This window comes from Malus sylvestris, chromosome 9 (assembly GCF_916048215.2).
Source record: "Malus sylvestris chromosome 9, drMalSylv7.2, whole genome shotgun sequence".
Classification (NCBI taxonomy): Eukaryota; Viridiplantae; Streptophyta; class Magnoliopsida; order Rosales; family Rosaceae; genus Malus; species Malus sylvestris.
Window position 1 is genome coordinate 5,140,754 of NC_062268.1, and position 20,309 is coordinate 5,161,062.

General features: G+C 38.9%; 4 protein-coding genes across 5 annotated transcripts; 2 read left to right on the forward strand and 2 right to left on the reverse strand.

The window, feature by feature from the left end:
• Window positions 1-2,131: 2,131 nt before the first annotated feature.
• On the reverse strand, window positions 2,132-6,417 carry LOC126582965 (O-fucosyltransferase 27-like). The gene is made up of 10 exons (XM_050247250.1): window positions 6,044-6,417; window positions 5,536-5,620; window positions 4,957-5,027; window positions 4,777-4,865; window positions 4,446-4,689; window positions 4,216-4,328; window positions 4,008-4,098; window positions 3,774-3,902; window positions 3,016-3,566; window positions 2,132-2,901 (listed from the first exon to the last, which is right to left on the reverse strand). The coding sequence occupies exons 1-10, from the start codon at window positions 6,242-6,244 to the stop codon at window positions 2,415-2,417; spliced, it is 2,061 nt and encodes a 686-aa protein (XP_050103207.1). The 5' UTR covers window positions 6,245-6,417; the 3' UTR covers window positions 2,132-2,414.
• Window positions 6,418-7,933: 1,516 nt separating this feature from the next.
• Window positions 7,934-11,079, forward strand: LOC126582966 (phosphatidylinositol 4-kinase gamma 7-like). 2 transcript variants are annotated; one of them, XM_050247251.1, is made up of 2 exons: window positions 7,934-8,143; window positions 8,659-11,079. In XM_050247251.1, the coding sequence occupies exon 2, from the start codon at window positions 8,903-8,905 to the stop codon at window positions 10,817-10,819; it is 1,917 nt and encodes a 638-aa protein (XP_050103208.1). In that variant the 5' UTR covers window positions 7,934-8,143; window positions 8,659-8,902; the 3' UTR covers window positions 10,820-11,079. The 2 variants fall into 2 exon arrangements, with proteins under 2 accessions (XP_050103208.1, XP_050103209.1); XM_050247252.1 differs by having other exon boundaries at window positions 8,939-11,079.
• LOC126582967 (calcium/calmodulin-regulated receptor-like kinase 2) lies at window positions 11,065-14,555 on the reverse strand. The gene is made up of 8 exons (XM_050247255.1): window positions 14,214-14,555; window positions 13,101-13,491; window positions 12,756-12,909; window positions 12,358-12,484; window positions 12,052-12,137; window positions 11,899-11,970; window positions 11,582-11,785; window positions 11,065-11,491 (listed from the first exon to the last, which is right to left on the reverse strand). The coding sequence occupies exons 2-8, from the start codon at window positions 13,424-13,426 to the stop codon at window positions 11,189-11,191; spliced, it is 1,272 nt and encodes a 423-aa protein (XP_050103212.1). The 5' UTR covers window positions 13,427-13,491; window positions 14,214-14,555; the 3' UTR covers window positions 11,065-11,188.
• A 3,985-nt stretch (window positions 14,556-18,540) lies between these two features.
• Window positions 18,541-20,262, forward strand: LOC126582968 (GDSL esterase/lipase 7-like). Its single transcript, XM_050247256.1, has 5 exons — window positions 18,541-18,813; window positions 18,921-19,045; window positions 19,267-19,515; window positions 19,617-19,869; window positions 19,956-20,262. The coding sequence occupies exons 1-5, from the start codon at window positions 18,555-18,557 to the stop codon at window positions 20,168-20,170; spliced, it is 1,101 nt and encodes a 366-aa protein (XP_050103213.1). The 5' UTR covers window positions 18,541-18,554; the 3' UTR covers window positions 20,171-20,262.
• The last annotated feature ends 47 nt before the right edge of the window (window positions 20,263-20,309 follow it).

Consider the following 20,309-nt stretch of genomic DNA (forward strand, 5'->3'; position numbering starts at 1 on the left):
AATAATTAATTATTAAGTAAATTAAATATTTAATCTTGATTATTCTCATTATCAATTATTAATTTATTAATTAATATTAGAGTTTTTATCATAAATGGTCTTGAAATTGACACACATTAGTACAATGCAATTGCAGCAAATTAGCCAATTTGTGGCTTATCTTGTCTTCACTTGTTTGGCATGCCGCTCCTCCAATAGAGATTCTTCATTTTCTGCATTCAGATTTCTTGGACATGCCGGCCTATAGGTTTGTCTCCCATTTTTTATGTGTGATTTTCATTTTTAATTAATCTTTTGGATTTTCATTTTTTGTTTTGCAGTTTGTCTTGCAAGTTTTTACCTTTTAGGTTTTATATTAGAGGGGTTCAGTCCTATATACACCCCTCTTTTTCAAGGGTGGTTAAGTGTTAGGTATACGTCCCCCCCCCAAAAAAAAAATTTCTTATATTTGTTTTTCCAGAGGGGTAAGGTGTTAGGTGTACATCCCTCCCCTTTTATTGTATTTTTGTTTTTCTTGCCTTATGAGAGGTAAAGTTTATGTCCCTCCAAACTTTTTCAAGGGTGGTTAAGTGTTAGGTATACGTCCCCCCCCCTAATTTTCTTATATTTGTTTTTCCAAAGGGGTAAGATGTTAGGTGTACGTCCCTCCCCTTTTCTTGTATTTTTATTTTTCTTGCCTTATGAGAGATAAAGTTTATGTCATTCCAGACTAGGTGTAACTTCTTTTTTCTATCTCAATAAATTTCCAAATAAAAGATAAAAACCTGACATTGTCCAAGATTTCTGATGGTCATCATACTTAAGCATGTGATTTTTTTTTTTCTAATGATGCAAGTGATGCATGGGAGGGGGAGCGGAAAAATGACTCTTCGAGTATATGAGCCAGAGTAAATTCTCTTAATCAACTGTGTTACAAGTTATTTACAATATGTTGTTTGTTTTAATATAAATACAAGGTTGATCATTTGATATAATATTTTACATCAATTATTACATATCTTACATAATTCCTCCACCATCGGATTATAGCAATGGAAAATAATAATCGCACACCCTTTTCCTCTTCTTCCACACTCGTTGATGCACAAAATCAACACTTTGGTTTCTAGCGAGGAGTTTTCATTAAATTTCTTCGCTTCAATGACCAAACTTGAAGATAGGTGTGTAAGAGGAGAAAAAGAGCATGTGGTTGTCATTTCCCACTACAATTAACTTCTAGAAGATCTAATAGGCTTCAAGTCAAAGAGAGCCACAGTACCCTTCTTCCTTGGCTATGTCTGGAACAAGTTGAGACTCATATGATATGAGCCGTTGCTATGCCGTAAGTTCAAGTCCAAACTAGCCAATTGTTACTTTATTTGACAAGTGCTTAGCAGCAGCGGCTACATTCCACGCCTCCGGTCCATCCTTCGGCCTTCCGCTCCTCGAAAGCTTCGTCTCTCCATGGAAGCAACGGGACAACGACCTCAACAAGGACATGAACCAACTCGCCTTGTTCTTAGTCATGGTTTTGATCTTAACTTGGCTTGAAAGGAGGCTTTCAAACAGGGTAGGCAAGGAACTGATGAGGTTGTGTTTCTCCTGGTTTTGTTGCTGCTACTTGGACTTCTATCTTCGCTTATATATTGCTTCTTTTTCTTGGAGCTCAAGTTTTGACCGATGTCTCCCGTAATTTCTCGGCAAGTTCCAGGAACCCAAAGATTTTCTTGAGAGGCAAACAAAGAGTAACTAACTTGAACTTCAAAACCCATTTATGCATCTTTCTATGGCCCCACATCAACTTTGACCAATACTTGAATAAGGAGAAAAACTCGTGTGGGTGCATTCAGAGCACGTCAATGACGTCAGCAGTAGAGAATTTCTCGCAAAAACATGATCTTATGTATTCTAGTCTCCCTCGACGCCAGGATGATTCCACCTTATGTGAAAGTCGTCCTGGTCAAGCATCTCTACACAAGTTTTTTCTCTTGAATGAGTACAGTAGGTAGTGGTGCACACTTTGTGACGAAGATATGCAAAGAATTAATTCAATCGCCCAAGACTGACCAAGACATTTACCCTTCTGCTCGACATACTTCAATACTTGTATCAGTTTGAAGCAAAGTAAAAAATCTTCTGGAAAAATTAGAGGTTTCCTGAAAGAGATCATCTAAAGCTATAATTTCATGGAGAACATATCAGCTTACATCAAAATTGGCTGTGGGGGTTAAATAATGACTTTATTTTACCTAAAGGGGTTCAAAGACGGACAAATTACAATGTAGTCATTCCTGTTCTTGAACGACGGTTAAGAAGCTTGCATTCCGTTTTGAAACTGGCGTCGAAGATGATTCCAAACTTGCTTGGATCATACTAATGAAGACATCTTTTTATTTACAGAACTGCCGGCAATTGATGCCACTCAATCAGCCTCACTACTGTTCTCCACCCTCGAGCTCTTCTTGATCCTCCAACTGAGTTTCTTCTTTGTTGCTTATGTCTCCATTACCACCGTCATGATCTCCATTATTTTTCCGGAAGAACAATCCTGATGAGGTGGAGTCGTCTTCATCTAGATTTTCTTCATTTTCCTTGTCTTTTGACTGCAATGTCAAATCATTCTCCATCCAAGCAGGGCAATAGTGCACAACTCCAAGAGCGGAAAGAACTTGAGAATGACTAGGAGTTGAAGCATGAGGTGACGACGTGGCATTAATTGATTTTCCAGCAGGATTGTGCCTTAAGCAAGAACATTCCGGAATTGGATGAGAAATAAAAGACAGTGGTTTTGATCTTGCTGAAGCTTCTATTAATCCATCAACTAATCTTTTCCTCAAATGCTTGCGTACTGACATCAGCCAAGTATGGTTTGCATGGTATAGGTGGTCATGAATTTCATGTAAAAGCTTGCCGACTTCTTTTCTGCATTCAGAAAAACACAAGAAAGAATTTTTAAGAAAACAAAGACAATCGTCATCATCAAGGGAGCAACTGAATGTAGCAATTCCTCAGACACCTATGTCCAGAAGTACGTACCTGTCTGGTCTGTATGTCTTTGATTCAGCTGATTGATAGAGTCGGTGTCCCATTACCAAGCTTGCAAAATTTGGGTGTCCCTTACCATCAATATCGAATCCAGGGATAAAGACATCAGCTTCAACGCATATCACATAATCAATTGCTTCCCACAGAAGTTTATGAGCATTGGTCCTTAATTCGATAACTGTACTATCAGGCTCGTTATCACTCTCAGCTACCCAACCCCACCAACCTTCAATGTTATAGAATTTGGGCCTGGCCGGGGGTGGTGGAAGTGGGCGAGGGCGTGGGCCTGCATTTTTCCATGCTTCCATTTTCATCTCTTCCTTAATCATCGGTGGACTCCTGGGATTGCGATCAACAAGGTTAGCTTCGCGACCATACATCCTACCAAGCTCCCAAGGCATGCTGAGGGAAGTCCTATCAACGACATTTTCAAACATTGCACGAAGAGGTATCAATGTCCTTTGGCCACCAAAGATTTCTCCCCCTGAGACATATATTATTGTGTCCCACAAGTACCCATACGCACGAAGAATAATACCAATCTGTAGCAATCCAAGTAATATAGACAAAAGGTTCAGTAAGAAGTCATTTCTTATTAAAGGATGTAGACAATATTTTTCTCGAGATAATTCTGTGCTAAATAGAATTGCAGTGTATATTAGAACTAACTTTGTAATATTCACTCCATCGTTAGGGTGCTGTTCTGATTATGATCATTAATTTTGTTTTGTAGCCACATCGTATCTTACCTCTTCCGGCATCAGTGGGCAAGAACCTTTAAGGCGCTGTTCTGCAGAATTCACGGAAAGCTTTCCCTTGACAATTCCACGTTTTAGCATCCATTGTCTTTTGTGCTGAATGAGTTCAGTGTGTACATCCTTGGGTAGACAAACACATGCAAATTAAACGCTATGAAAGAGTTCCAAAAATTAATTTATCATGCAATCGAGGGTCAAATGCCATGAAAGGTTTGAAGCAAATACCTGGAAGAGTTCAGCACAACCATGAAATGCCAAAGCCTCCCGGGTCATTCCAGGGTCAAATGCAATGAATGGCTGTCCAGGAGCCTTTAATCTAAAGAGATAGTAAATATACGTTAAAAGCTTTGCTGATGAGAAAAAATTAGATACCAAATACTTAGAGAGAGAGAGAGAGCGTATGTGTGTGTGTAAATGGAGGCTGGTAAATGACCTTTGTAAAATTTTGGTGGCAAGTTCCTGGACCTCCTGCCGGAACCTAAGAGCATGAAAAGCAACCCTACATCTCAGCCTCTGATATTCTTCAAGATCGGGTGGCAGGATAGCCTGTATTCCATCCAAACGAGGTAGTAATTATTGTATCATCAAACCAAGAAATACAATTTTCAGTTCCGCAAACCCAAGTTATGAGTACACTGCAACAGAGAGAGCAGACACTGTTACCTGCAAGCATCCACCGTCAGACACAACTAGTTCAACTACTAAATGCTTCTTCAAAACTGGAAGAACATGGTTCTTATAGTAATACGGAGAAGCAGAGTAAGGCACTTTAAACACCGGAATGTTCTTTTTTCTCCTTTGCCCCTTGAGATTTTTGGGAAGCGTCTTCACAACTTTGACGTCTTTTGACAAGGCTGCCATGAATTGGTCCTCATTGTAGAGATAGGCAAAACTCTTAAACTGAGAGCTACATAAAAACATAAGACGCAAACAATAAGTACGAATACATCAACTTTAGGTCACGAACAAACCAAACCGATCCAAAAAGGCAAACCTGATGCCCTTGCTGCTCGTGGTTGATTGGATCTCAGGAATCACTAACGTTGCATTAAGAAACCGAGAAACCACAACCACATCACATATCTGAAAAATCAATAAAATGCTGCAGCTGTAAACTTATAAGACAATTGAATACAATGAAAGGCTATTCATACATGACTGATTACACCCTTACCGAATTCCTGATCTCATGAAATCCGCCTTGTATCCTGACAAAGATAAACCCGTTGGTATCTGAACCAGGATCTGTGACACAAACACATTTCACTTTAGAATGATTCCATGTTTGTTCACATAGATAATTATACATCCTTTCAAGGTTTCAACATTCAAATTTTAGACATAAAGCATATCCTCCTGGGCCGTAGTAATCACGATTATTGTCACATCCCATCCACATAGTAAGATATTGTCCGTTTTGGGCCACACCCTCACAGATTTGTTCTTGGGTTTCCACCCAAAATGCGTCTTACTATAGGGAGGTCAGCATGTACCCCATGTGGGATCTCACAATTATAATAACAATGATCAAGCTAATCCGGGACCCCACTGGTTGTGTTAAACCTACAATCCGACATAAAGTAAGATTGTAAACTTTCTTTTTCTTAAGAGAAAGAAAGTGTTATCATCAACCTTTTGGTAACATTGATTCTGCAGAGAAAATTCTTAAACCGAAATACCTGTCTAACATTAACCTCCAGAAAGCATTACACCAATACAGAAATCACTATAGCAAGATGAAAAGTAGGCTAACCGGCATAATGTCCTCTGGGATTTGCATTCGGTTGCAAAGATTCGAGATGCCGAACCGGACCCCATAGCCTTCTATACATTGGGCTCTGCACTCCAAAGTAGAAGGATAAGTGAAGCTGATTTCAGAAAACCAACAAAATTGATATGGAAACACATAATTGATATATAAAAAATAAAAAAAAACGGATCCACACTAAATTCACGAACTCAAACGAAAGCGATATCAGAAAACCAACAAAATGATTCCTATATATCCTGCCTGAATTTTCAAAAATACCCAAGAAAAATTCCCCAAAAAATCAATGTCACAAAAGCAACACTGATTGCCACTTTTAGAGCAAGAACAAGACTTTCCCAGAAGAAAACAACGAAACTGTCAAAACCCAGAAACAGAAACACACTCAGGAGTCAAGCTCCACAAAAACATGAGAGAGAGAGAGAGCATTTAAGCAGAGCAGATGAAACTTGAGAAAGATGAGATCTTTGATGGGGGGGTAAGTGAAATTTACAGTCTTGGAAAAATTCAAGCTTTCACCAATGGCTCTTCTGGGGAAGATTGTGATGGAGGAGTGGAACTCTGAAGCAGCAGCCCCTTCTGTGAATCTGGCCAGCAGAAAGTGCACAAAGAGAGAGATAGCTGAGAGAAACAGTCCAACCAGTCCAACCCATTTCATCTTCGACTTCAGAACCATCTTCCCCTCCCCTTTCATTGAAACCCCACTTCAGGATCAGAACCTCCAACTCCAACCAGATTTTGCAGAACCAGAGAAGAGAGAGAGAGAGAGAGAGAGAGAGAGAGAGAGAGAGAGAGAAGGGGTTTTGTTTATTTGAGCAGAAGGAAAAGTCACAGAGAGAGGGGGAGGGGAGGCACGTGCGAATAAGATGAACATAATTGTTGCTTGAGTGTTTGAGTTGACTGAGAGAGACCAGACGCGGCATTTGATTACATTAAATATTTCATGTTCTTCATAAATCTCTGTCTAGTAATACCCCACTCTCGACTACAGCGCGTGTGTAACACCTCCAGACCCAATGGTAAATGAGGGCATGAGGGTGTAGGATAAGCGCTGGAGAAGTGTTGGATACATCCGGTCCTGTTGTACGACTGGGAAGCAATGTGGGATGGAGTTGGAGTTTAGTCACGTGCGGTTAAGGTTGTATCTTTTTGTCATGAGGCTTGTGGGAGGGTTTGTAATAGGAGATGACCCCGTCTTTCTGTAACGTCTCGTGTTAGTAAACTGTAAAACTAAGGATATGTAAAATAAATAACATAACATGAATTTTTATCATAAAATATTAACCGTGACATAGTACTCGTGTCGTATGTAAATCATTTCTTGTAATAGTTGGTATTTGTGCGAGTATATGTGTGGATTATAAATCAAAGGGTGTTTGTGAAAAGGAAAGAAAGGAGCTTTTTGGGTGGAAGGATGAGGTGCGGTTTGAAGAGTAGGAACTGTTTTGGGGTGGGGCAGAATCAATGGAAAGTAAATGCGGTTAGAAATTCTTCCTTGACTATGAAATTTCAATAGGGGAAGAAGAAACTGATGAAAATGCAGTGATGTCGGCAAATGAAGAGATTCTTAAATGCAATCGAAAATACAATTTTCTTGTATTTATATTATTCGTCACGTTATAATAATATCTATAATCGATTACACATCAAAATCTCTGAGTAGGATTAGCATGAGAGTGTGTAGATAATGCCATTACACAGGAATCTCGATTTTGATAATAATGCTTGAGAATTCGGGAACTTGGGACAAGATTTTATTCTTCCTTTTTCCCTTCCTTTCTATTAGACGGCTCAAATTCATTTTGTAAAAAGAAAAAAAAATAGAGAGAGAAAACAAGCAATGACAGGAGGAGAGAGAAAAAGGAACGAGAAGAATCTTAAAACAAAAAAATGCATGTAGAAATGTATAATTACCCACAACAAAAGAAGTAATAAATGGTTTTACTTCGGAGAAATTTTTAATTATGACGAAAACATGGATGGTACACCAAGTGTTTTTATGTAAGTAATGAGAAATTTTATTTTTTAAGTTATTAATTTTTTAACACACATATCATACCATTTATATAGCGACAAGTGATGTACTATCCAGTGTGATGTCACACTAAAAAATCTCTCTTTACTTTGAGGCTCTAGATCTTTTTCGGGACCCACCACCGCGGTAAACGCAACCGCCACGCGGCGGCAATCGCAAACTCTCATCCAGTTACCCTTCACTGCGATTGGCCGTCAGGGCGCGTAGTAATCACACGCACGAGAATCACATCAGATCAACGTCAACATCAAACGAACCTGGCAGCCCCACGTGGCGCAATCAGCGGGAGCATAGTGTCCCTGCCCGTACTTTAAAAAGCGACTTCAATTATTCGTTAAACCCTTTCCGCTTCTCGCGAGAGGGAGGTAGAGACGAACTCCGGAGACAGTGAGAGAGAGGACGAAACTGCCACGGATTTTGAGGTTCGATCGATCGCCGCCATCGATGTTTGATCGTATCCGATCTCCGCCGTCCGTCGGTCTCTGATTCCCTCTCGTCTCAGCGGCGGTGGATCTCCGGTAAGGCTCCGCCGTCCGGTTCTCAATCTCGCGGTCTCCGGTAAGTCTCACTCGTTCGCTTTTTTTTTTCTGAGCTCAGCATTAGGAGACACAAATATTTAGCGAATTTTGCAATTTCGAACCGCGATTAGCATTTGAATCTTGTGTTTGTGTTGGTACTGTAAATTTTATGATCAATTTCTATGAATTTCACACTTGCAAGTAGTTTTTCTTGTACAAATTAAACGATTACTGGAAATTTCTAAGTTACCGATTTTGGAGGAGAAGTATTGAAAAAAATAAAATAAAAAGTGAGAAGCTTCTGGATAGGGGAATTGAATGGACAAGAAATTGAAATTCGATTCTTGGGGTTGCATGTTTGGATTGAAAGTTCATGATGCAGATTGCTTTTGGTGATTCGAATTTTCGAAAAGTAGAGTTCAGTTGCTTTTGGTGATTGAATCTTTTGAGATAATTTTATGTATTTAAAGGAGGATTATCTTAGAATTTCGTTTCTGTTGTGAAATTTCTGTTTAATAAATTAATTTAACGACTATGATCTTTTGGAATGGCCAGCATTATCTCCAATGTAGAAAAATTTGCAAAAGTAGGTGGCTTCTTCGATGTAGCTTTTTCCAATGTGAAAATCGCAGTTGCCTTCTACTTGGTTTGATTATGATTGTTTACGGTGCAAACATTCTCCGTCAATTGGTGCCGGCGTTTGAGATTGGCGTCTGCTTGAGAGAGAAGCTCTCTTCTGCTGCCGCTGCCTCTACTGCCGGCATTGGAACTTGCCATTGCCACTTCTTTGATTCCTTGCATGTCTCCTGAATTGCATAAACCTGTACATAACCAGATGGCAGTTGCAACCTTCAAAGGACCTCTTAATGGTGAGTACCATGGGGATAAGAAATTTGAGAGAAGAAATTCTGGCAAGAGACGTGTTTTTGTGCAGACTGAAGCCGGTTCTGTTTTGGGTATAGAGCTAGATAGGAGTGATAATGCACACACGGTGAAGAGGAAATTGCGGCTTGCACTTGATGTCCCAACTGATGAGAGTTCATTGGTATGTGGTGACATGGTGTTGAAGAATGATCTCAGCATTGTTAGAAATGATTCTCCTCTTCTTCTCACCAAGAACTTCTTGCACAGAAGCTCCTCTACCCCTTGTCTTTCACCTACCGGGAAGGATCTTCAGCAGAGGGATCAGAGCGGTCCAATTGAGGTACTGGGATACTCGGATCAGTTTGCCAGAACAAAAAAGCTGGTTTGGGATATTGTGAAGGCAATAAGAAATGAGATTGATCCCGTTCCAGTTCACAGTGGTCTTGGAGGTGCATATTATTTTAGAAATTGCGATGGTGAAAATATTGCCATTGTGAAACCGACGGATGAGGAACCTTTTGCTCCAAACAACCCAAAAGGTTTTGTTGGGAAAGCTCTTGGACAACCAGGTCTCAAACGTTCAGTGCGGGTTGGGGAGACAGGATTTAGAGAAGTTGCAGCATTCCTTCTTGACTACAACAATTTTGCTAAGGTCCCTGCCACTGCACTTGTGAAAATCACGCATTCCGTTTTTAATGTTAATGATGGAGTGAAGGGTAATATGCATCAAAATGGAAAGCAAGCAAGCAAGATTGCATCATTGCAGCAATTCATTCCTCATGATTTTGACGCCAGTGATCACGGGTTTTCTAGCTTCCCTGTTGATGCTGTGCACAGAATAGGGATCCTAGATATCCGGATTCTAAACACGGACAGGCATGCTGGGAACCTTCTGGTTAGAAAGCTTGATGGTGCTGGGAAGTTTGGTCAGGTGGAGCTTGTACCCATCGATCATGGCCTTTGTCTGCCTGAAAGCTTGGAGGATCCATACTTTGAGTGGATACACTGGCCACAGGCATCAATTCCTTTCTCAGATGATGAGCTTGCATATATCGATAAACTTGATCCTTTGAAGGATTCTGATATGCTTAGAATGGAGCTACCCATGATTCGAGATGCATGCCTACGCGTCTTGGTTCTTTGCACAATTTTCCTCAAGGGAGCTGCAGCTTTTGGCCTCTGTCTTTCTGAGATTGGCGAGATGATGAGTAGGGAGTTTCTTGGTCATGAGGAGGAGCCGAGCGAACTTGAGGTAATATGCATCGAAGCAAAGAAACTGTTAGAGGAGGAAATATCTTATTCTGAACAGAAAGCAATCAAGGGGGAGGTTCAATTTGACCTAGACTGTGGGGAGGAGTTGGATTTGAGTCCAAGTAAGGAAATGAGAATGGAAAGTGAAGGGAATTGCCCTTTTGGACCAAAAGGTGGAAACAGAAGATATACACTTACTAAACTAGAGGAGAGTGCGGAGGAAGACATTGAAGGGCTTGAAGGTAATGAATTACCTTTGAGGACGAATGAATGTGCAACCGTGGTGCAGGATCAGATTCCAAATGTTTCGAAGCTGTCAACATCATTGAGAAACATCAGCATTGGGGAGAAGAGTTGGCGACACCTAGGTTCAACGCAGAAGAATGGCTACTTGGCTGGCATATCATCTGGAAACAGGAGCGTGAATGAGCAGCTGCCTGTGAGCAGCAGTTTTGTGAAGCTAGCGGATATGAATGAAGAGGAATGGATGCGGTTTCTTGAGAATTTCCAGAGGTTGCTGCGTCCTGCTTTCGCTAATCGCAAAACGGGGAATGCGGGTCAGAGGCAGAGACAAAGGCTAGGGACTTCATGCCAGTTTTGAGGCCTTAGTTTGTTAGATAAATAAATCAAATTAGAGTTCTTGTAAGGTTCGATGTTTGGTGGTGTTATGCTTGGTGGTGTTATTTTATTTGTTTCAGAAGTCTTTTTGCGGGAAGAACTGCTTCCAGAGCCTGAACTGCCCTTTGAGAGTCGGCCAATGGAGGCGAGAACTGTCTTTTCGTTTGCTTAATGTTTTTAACTTTCAGACTCTGTTGGCTTCTTGACTTTGTGTAGAGAGTGAATAAATTTGTTTCAAGCATATATATATGTATTACTAAGACGGGAAAATTCTACGATGTTCTGGTGTATGATATTCAACATCTAAAATGAACAGACGCAAGCTCAAAACTGGAAACAAAATTCTTCTTGTTCATTCAGTTACTCTTTCGTTCACGCTCGCTATTCTACTCAGCTCCACCTGCTGAACTTCTATTCGGCTTACAGCCCTTGAAAACTCCTCACCTGCAAAAGACATGGTATCTTCTTTAGCGAGACGCCGCTGTTTTATCTTCAATATAGCCTGGGACACTTCTGCTATGGAAGGCCGCTTTCTCGGTAATTGATGTAAGCATTTGTGAGCAACTCTAGCTAGCATCCTCACTTCTTCGATGTTGCATTCTCCAACCAGTTGCTTATCAAGTATTTCATCAACGCCATCTGGAGCCATAGCAGCCTTAGGGGAAAAGTGGAAGTAAGTTAAAACAGTTGCGCAACAGAAGTAACCGTAAGAATAAATTTGTTTTGCAGAGTGCAAGGAACTCACGAGACTAACGTATTCCATCAAGTTTTGGTGAGGGTGGATGGCTGTAATTAGCTCAAATATGATAATTCCGAAACTGTAGATGTCACTCTTCATTGTAAACTGGTTTGTAGATATGTATACCGGATCTATGTAGCCGTAGGTACCTTTCAGACCAGAATTCCGGCCATCATAGACCTCTTCCTTAGACAATCCGAAATCAGCAACCTGTTAAATGCACCGGAGAAGGTGAGGATAGAATGACATGAGCACATAAAGAACATAACATTCACCATTGACTACTATGCATGTCGATCCAATAGAAATTTAAACCAGATTACCTTAGCTCTCAACGACTCGTCTAACAGTATATTAGCAGATTTTAAGTCACGATGTATAACTGGTGGGACAGCCTGTTAAAAAAAACTTAGAGTGAATGAGATGAATGAATGAACTTGTTCAGTAACAAAACGAGGATACACTCAATATCATACCCCTTCATGAAGGTATTCAATTCCATGTGAAATGTCAAGAGCAATTTGTAGCCTTTCATCCCAGCTCAAAACCTGTTGTTCTTCACCTACATGAACGTAGAGCAAGATGATTCTCAAATCAGCCGAAATCCTTCCCTATATAAGTTTTAGTCTAAGGTTTGAGGAACTGAAACAAGAAAAGACCGTAAGACATCTCTAGGTCTAGGTCAAATCAATGAACAGAGACTCTTGAGTTTCCTTATGATTTAGCCCTCAATCAAACTTAATATACTATTTCAATGTATATACAGAAGATTCTGAGCTTACTGTACAGAAGGTTCGATAAGCTTCCATTACTCAAGAACTCGTAGATTAGCATACGCTGCCCTTTATCTACACAATATCCTACTAGATTCACTAGATTCCGATGATGCAGTCTTCCTAGCAGAGATACCTGCAATAAGACCACCTAAAAATTAAAAACTCAATCTGCTTCAAGGGATATAAACCTCAAGTTAAGTATCACAGATAGTACGATAATTAGGTTAGCAGATTGTTGAAATTTTAAATTCTACTTGTATTATTTTCGACCAAAGGGCAAAAAGTTACGTTATGGTTGCAAATTCTACAATATATGTCAAGAGTATTTTTATATCAGCTCTGTAGGCATGAAGGAAAATTGTCCATCACAAATCCTACTCGAAATATACTTCGTGAGTCTTTACCTCTCTTTGGAACTCTTTCTCTCCCTGCTTAGAATTCGAAGCAAGGACCTTAACAGCTACTACCTCTCCAGCAGGCATTTTTGCTTTATATACCGGACCAAATGAACCTTGTCCCAAAAGGGTTGTGAAATTCTGAGTGGCTTTCTGTACAGCTCTGAAAAAGGTATCAAGCATTAGATACGCCACATATCATAGGATCTCATTCCAAATACCTTACAGGGACTATAAACCTAATAAAGAAACCGCTTCCAGAAAATGGAAAATAAGAACCATTACAGCACAGCAGTATGTAACTTTTGTGTAGCTCAAAAGGTTTGAGCTCTTGCAGAATTTAGAAATTCATACTTGTAAGAGTATCTAAGTACGCCTGATGCAGAAGCAAATCGATCTTTGCTGTGATGACTCCACCAAGAGAGTGGAGAACTTTTTTGAAGGTTCTCGGTTCCTTGAATAGCTTTGGAAGTTGAAAGAGACGCACTATAGTCAGTGGTTGTACTTAAGCCATTTGTGCGTATAGGTAGAGTGGTAAGACTACGCTCATTAGCACATTGTCGTAGATTAGCACGCTTTTTATACCACCTTATGCCAAAAAATATGAGTACAGCAATCAAAATTCCGAGGGCTAGACCAACAGAGACGCCAATGATAACAAGATCAGTTTGATGAACCATTCTTTGGTCTCTTCTGAGATTCAGGCAATGAGAACATCTTGCAGGGCATAAATGCCACGGATTATCTGCCATAGGATCGGCAAACACATTAATGACCACTCAAATTCCTTGTCCACAAATATTGTACTAACATGACAAGTTGAGTTCAGAACACAGTAATTTGAATGCCACATACATCTCTAAATTGAGATGATGACTGAAAGTACAATCAGTCGAGCACAAGCAACGTGATCGAAAATCTTTACTTTCTTACCTTGCCCGATTCAAAACGGAATTGGCACATTTCCAAAATTTGAACTGTGCAACTTTTTCAGGAGAAATAACATGTCCATGAATATTATGCATAAAAATTGTATCTTGCTTGTTTCACTAAAGATATAAAAAGCACTGCAAGATAATCCCTTTTTTATTTTTCCATTAACTGCTTTATTTGTTCATATGTATGCTGAAGATTTGTTCATATGTATGCTGAAGATCAATGGCAGAAACTTATTTGCATAAGAAAAATGATAATTCAGCAACACACACACGCACGCACACCCCTAGATGGCTAGATACACACATATATATGTGTGTGTGTGCGCGCGCGCGTATATATACCAAAATTAACTACCAAAAACCAATCTCCCCAATTCCCACAACCCCAATTATATTACATGCTCTATCATCAAAAACCAGAACAGACCCAGAAATCAGAACCAACCCAAATGCCCAAATACGCAGAAATTCACAAAGTCAAGACTGACAGAGGCAGACCCATCAAAGTTGACGAAGAACAATCACATACCTCACCGGCTGAAAACCCAGAAACGAATTCTGATCCATTTGTTTCTTTGACTCTGATTCTCTGAACCGTTATTGCAGATACTGGGTCAAGGTTGATGACTCAAAGGACAGTGACCCAGTTGAAGAATATTAGAAAAACTGCATAAAATTAAAAGGGAAGAAAACTGAAAGCAAAAGCAAAAAGCAGGTGTCCGAGTAGGACTCGGAGTTGATGGAATAAAAGGAGGACGCGGTTTTTGACGGGCGTGAGACTGGCTTGGTGAGGCGATTAAAAGGAAATTATGATTAAATGGGTGGGGAAAAATTGAACTAAACCCAACATGGTGTGCGGAAAGCAAAGCCGGTAAAGTTGTAGACTTTGGGGTCGTTTTCGGCCGGTACCACCAATTGCCAATGCCTCGTTAATTTAGATGTAACCCGCCTTTAATTCTTTCTTATGTTTTCTTTTTCTTTGGTTTGATCGTTTTGTCGCTTTGAGCGCAAGCTTCGGCTAATCTAAAATATAGGGTCGTCTAAAACTACTTTTCAGAAAGCACATACATTCAAAAACAAATTCGAGGTTTGTCTATTAGTTGTGTGGATTTGTGGAAGTGCTTCTTGAAAGAGCACCTACCATAAACTTTTAATGAAAGTGCTTTAAGATATAGGATGTACATGTTAAGTTTTTTCTTTACCAAATATAATCGAAAACATATTTAGTGTCAGATAAGAGCTCGTTTAGAAATGTTTTTAAAATGACTGAAAATACTTTTAGAAAAAATATGTTTTTGGGTTTCAAAAGCACTTCATGTGCTTCATGTAAGAAGCACCAGTTATGATATTTCTGTAAGAAACACCAGTTATGATATTTTTGTAAGAAGCATCAGTTATGTGTTTTTTGTAGAAAGCAATTTAAGTGTTTTTATATGATTCACTTGCATGCTTACGGTTGGTATCATATATTGGGTCTCGTCTTTGGGCCTCATCTCTAAGCCCATGATTTATGTAAAATGGGAATGAGCCCTTATTCTATAAAAGAGACTCTCCCTTACCCTCATAAGAAGGTCTCATCTTCACTAGAGATCCACAAAGGCCTCACGGCCAGAGAGAAACAAAAGGTCTCACCCTCACATCCAGAGAGAAACAAAGAGTCTCACTCAACCCTCACAACAATAGAGGGTAGTACCCTCTCAGTCAAACAGAGAGCAAAATGGCAAGGACTGCATCCACAAAGAGCTCCCTTGCCGATCTATTATAATCCATACATTCATATATAATCAACATCAGTGTAGACGTAGCCCAAACATTGGGGTGAACCACGATACATCTTTGTGTTCTTGTGCGTTTGTGTGATTCACGGCCGCATTTACGTTGGTCCAAGATCATCCGGATTTTGTGCATCAATATTTGGGCCTCGTCTTTGGACCTCATCCCTAAGCCCATGATTTATGTAAAAAGGGAGGGAGCCCTTATTCTATAAAAGGGACTCTCCCTCACCCTCATTGGAAGACTCACATTCAGTCTCACCTTCAGATGAAAGAGTCTCAGATCCATCCCTCACAATATAGAGGGCAATACCCTCTCAGCCAAACAAAGAGCAAAATGGCAAAGGTTGCATCCACAGAGAGCTTCCTTGCCGATCTATTGTAATCCATACATACATAATCAACATTAGTGTGGACGTAGCCCAAACATTGGGGTGAACCACGATACATCTTTGTGTTCTTGAGCGTTTGTGTGATTCACGGCCGGATTTACGTTGGTCCAAGATCCTCCGGATTTTGTGCATCAACACTTACTAAGGATTGGTCCTAAAAACAATTTAACCAAAAGTGCTTTCAGTCATTTAAAAGCACTTCCAAACAAACCATTACGTTTTTAGTTTTTTCAGAAGCACTTTGAAACCCAAGTGGTAAGAATTTGCCCCATATTGTTACTACATAAGGTCAATGATTAGAAAGAAAACTGTCTTACATGCTCTCATGTGTAACCCCAACCCTTGGCTTCTCCAACTTAGAATAGCAAGTGGGTTATCTTATATGGTAGACTGGTACTTAATTATTACAAAATTATTAATTTAGCTACAAATATATGCATATTATTATTATTGTTGGGTCAACTAATATGCTTAATCAAAAGCATATTTATTTGGGTGTCTTGACATGGTCTAAGTAGGGGTTCATCGTGTCACAAATATTATTTAATTTGAATAAGAAAAGTTAGAACATTTATTAATTACTAACAATTCCACCATTACTAATGCATATTATTAACACGATGCCATAATTTGGAGATAATCCCCCCCCCCCTTAATTTGAATAAGAAAAGTTAGAACATTTATTAATTACTAACAATTCCACCATTACTAATGCATATTATTAACACGATGCTATAATTTGGAGATAATCCCCCCCCCCTCCCCCCCCCCCAAAAAAAATTATTCAAGTGGGATTTTCAGTTCAAGACTTACGATTCAAGAGGGAAGGAGTATGTCTCTAAGAGCTCTTTGTATAGACGTGTTAATCGTGATTGGTTTGAGATGCTATTATGATAACATCTTATTGTATGAGAATTCTTCATGCGAAGCTTACTATTATGATTTTAAGAATATTAGTTGACTTGACACCAAAGCTAGGATACCCATGTAGTCATCGACATATTTTTCAATGTTTTCGGGATACTAAGTTATACAACATATGTCATTATACAATTAAATGAAAGTTTTTTCCTTAAGTATCCTTTAATTATATAATAACATCTGATGTAACGGCTCATTTCCTAATCACATTGAAATTCTCTCGTAGTCATGATTTATTGCCATTATGTCCCAACCATTCAATTATTAAAGAGGTACGTAGATTTTTAAACAATGTAACATTCTTCGCATGGTAAGGTAGAGGATTGGGTATATAAAAGACATGACCTACCCCACTCGAGCCTTGTTTGTAGGTTTGGGTCTTGGGTGGTTGTGTTGCTTCCAATGGGTGCTTGTCAATTTATGAAAAAAGCACACATCTTAATCCTAATTCACTATACTAAGGCACTAACCATTAGCCAATTGCCATACTTATCTGCCTTTTTTGAAATGGAAAAAGGTGAGAAAGTTTCTTAGGGGCCAATTAGACCTGGAAAACGGATCTTATTTATCGTATTCGTATCATTTTTGTGTCATATTCGTTATTTTAATAGATCGTGTTGTGTCAAATCTGTTATCTGAATGGGTTGTGTCTTGTCAAAAAATTTCACTTCTAATGTCTAAACCTAACAAACGAGTTGTGTTCGTATCGTTTACATGTACTCATTTTCTTAAAGGGGTATTAACGTGTGATCTGATAACGATCTGAACTGTTAACAGATTCTTAATGATTGATCCAATAATGAATTGACCCAAAATATGTTATTTTCGTATCATTTCGTACGGTCAAGGTATATATTACATAAGTGGATTATGATAGCTTCAATGTCCTTGTTTGGTTTCTTAGCAAGGCACTTAATTTACGCTTAATGGGTCTTTCATTGAAGCCCATCCAGTCGTCTTATCAGACTCTTGGTCCTTATTCCCAAGAGTAATATTAAAGAAACTAAATTTGTAGATAAAATTTTGTAAATTAAATGACATGAAAGCTGATGATTAGATTATTATTTAAGCGTTGACAAATGTGCTCATTTCTTACTGGTGACGCATCATTTAGTTTACAAATTTAGTCTTCTTAACATTACTCTATTCCCAAATTCGATATGAATTTCAAAATCTGATCATCATACTTGTTCCCATTCATCACATCTTTTTTTTTAGTAAAGAATCTAAAGATTGGATTGATCATCGTAATGTTTCAATGATTCATTTAAAATCTATTTTTTTATATTCTACTGCCAATCTAAATAGCAGGGAAAGATACTCAAACTTGAATCAACAATAAAACGCTCACCAAGCACAATCGATGACCCAAAACCCTAACTTGCAGCATCAGTTAGTTTTGGGAGCTGCTATGGTCACATGAGATGTGAGATTAGAGCCCCAAAATTCATAAAGTAACTTTTCACCCCCAGAAAAAAAATGAAAGAAGGTTATGTTTATAGGCCACTTCTCAAAACAACGATCACAAGTTTGCTTCAATTCACTTCACTTTCCATGAGAGTTAAACAAACCATCACATATCAGTTACCATTACATGTACCAAAACTGCAGTTCCCACCTCACTAAAAGATTACACCAATTGATCTTCCATGTGAACCGACCAATACGTCAACACACACACACGTATATCACACACACACACACACACACACACAAATATATATAGATATGTATACACACACACACACACATATATGAGTTATAGCAGAAAAATAAGCATTGCAAATGTTCCAGAATACGAGAATGAAATCAGTGTCGCTTATTTTCTTGTTTATAATTATTTTCTTGCATTTTCACTCATTGCAGATGCATAGTTTGCCAATTGCACCAGCGCTGTATGTGTTTGGGGATTCATTTTTTGACAGTGGTAACAATAACTTTTTACCAACCATTTGCAAGGCAGACTACTTGCCTTATGGGGTGAATTTTGTTAAGGGAGTCACTGGAAGATTTACCAACGGAAGAACAGTAGCAGATTTTATAGGTAATTTTTGGGTTTATTTTCAGTTCGTGTCATTTATTGGCTCTAATTTTGTACTGTGGTTTCTAACTTTCTGTTTTAATATCTTTTTCTTTCTCTCTTTCTTTTAGCTGAGTTTCTTGGCCTACCATATCCTCCCCCATACTTGAGCATACGTAGATCGGCGACAGCGCTTACAGGCCTGAATTATGCATCTGGATCTTGTGGCATTCTGCCAGAAACTGGAAGCCAATATGTAAGTTTAGGCATGAGTTAGTGAAGTTAATTAATTATTAGATGAAGTTGGTTTAGTTAATTGGATGCTCTTTAATTAACATCTATTTTTTCATCACGTTTGCTAACAAGATCATTAATTTTTGAACCATTAAAATCCAGTTAATCACAGCTAGGCAACATGCTTGGCACGCAAGCAAGCCATGTGAGCTTTTTCTTTATCTTCTTTTTCTTGTTTTACAGGGAAAATGTTTGAATCTAAAAGATCAGATGGATTTGTTTCAACGAACCGTGAAGTCAGACTTGCCAGGACAAATAAAAAATCAAACTGATCTTCTGCAGTACTTGTCCAAATCTATATTTCTGTTTTCTGTTGGCAGCAATGATTTCATCAACAACTACCTCGAACATGAAGTTTTCGATGCAAGCAAACGCTACTCTCCTCAACAATTTGCACAGCGCTTAATGGATACAATTGCTCATCATATGGAGGTACCAATATCCGATCTCTTTTTCTCTGCTTAATTGAAAAGTATAATAAAACCATGTATCATCAAATAATAATTAGCTGGTTCTTGTTGCAAATGTCGCAGAGGTTATACAACTTAGGAGCCAGGAAAGTAGTCATGTTTGAAATTGGTCCGCTTGGATGCATTCCATCCATAGCAAAAACACACAAACACAGTGGAAACTGTGTGGAAAGTACAAATGAGCTAGCCTCGATTTTCAATGACAAGCTTCGTGCAACACTTGCGAATTTAACCACCACTTTCCAAGGTTCTTTCTTTGTTCTCGGTCGAGCAAACTGGATTGGCTATGATGCAATTACAAGTCCTGTTAAATATGGTAAATTTCAAAACATAAGTTGTTCTCCCCCATTTAATTACAATTCAACATATACTTTTATTGATTTATATGTATCGATCGAGTAGGGCTAATGGATGGAAGCAATCCATGCTGTACTACTTGGGAAAATGGGACTTCAGGGTGCATTCCATTGCTAACACCGTGCTTCGAACCAAATAACCACTTCTTTTGGGATGCTTATCATCTAACGGAATATGCAGGTTCAGTCATTGCAACAGGCTGCTTCAATGGCTCAACTGTTTGCACCCCTTTAAACATTAAGCAACTTGTGAAAATGTAATAAAGTTAATATTTGTACTCATTAGTGATTAAGATTGTTTATCAATCTAGCTAGCTCAAGGCTCTTGGTTTATGGAATCATGGATTTACTACTGTAACTAAATGTTCGCACATAAAGAATACAGTAAATTAAATTGTAT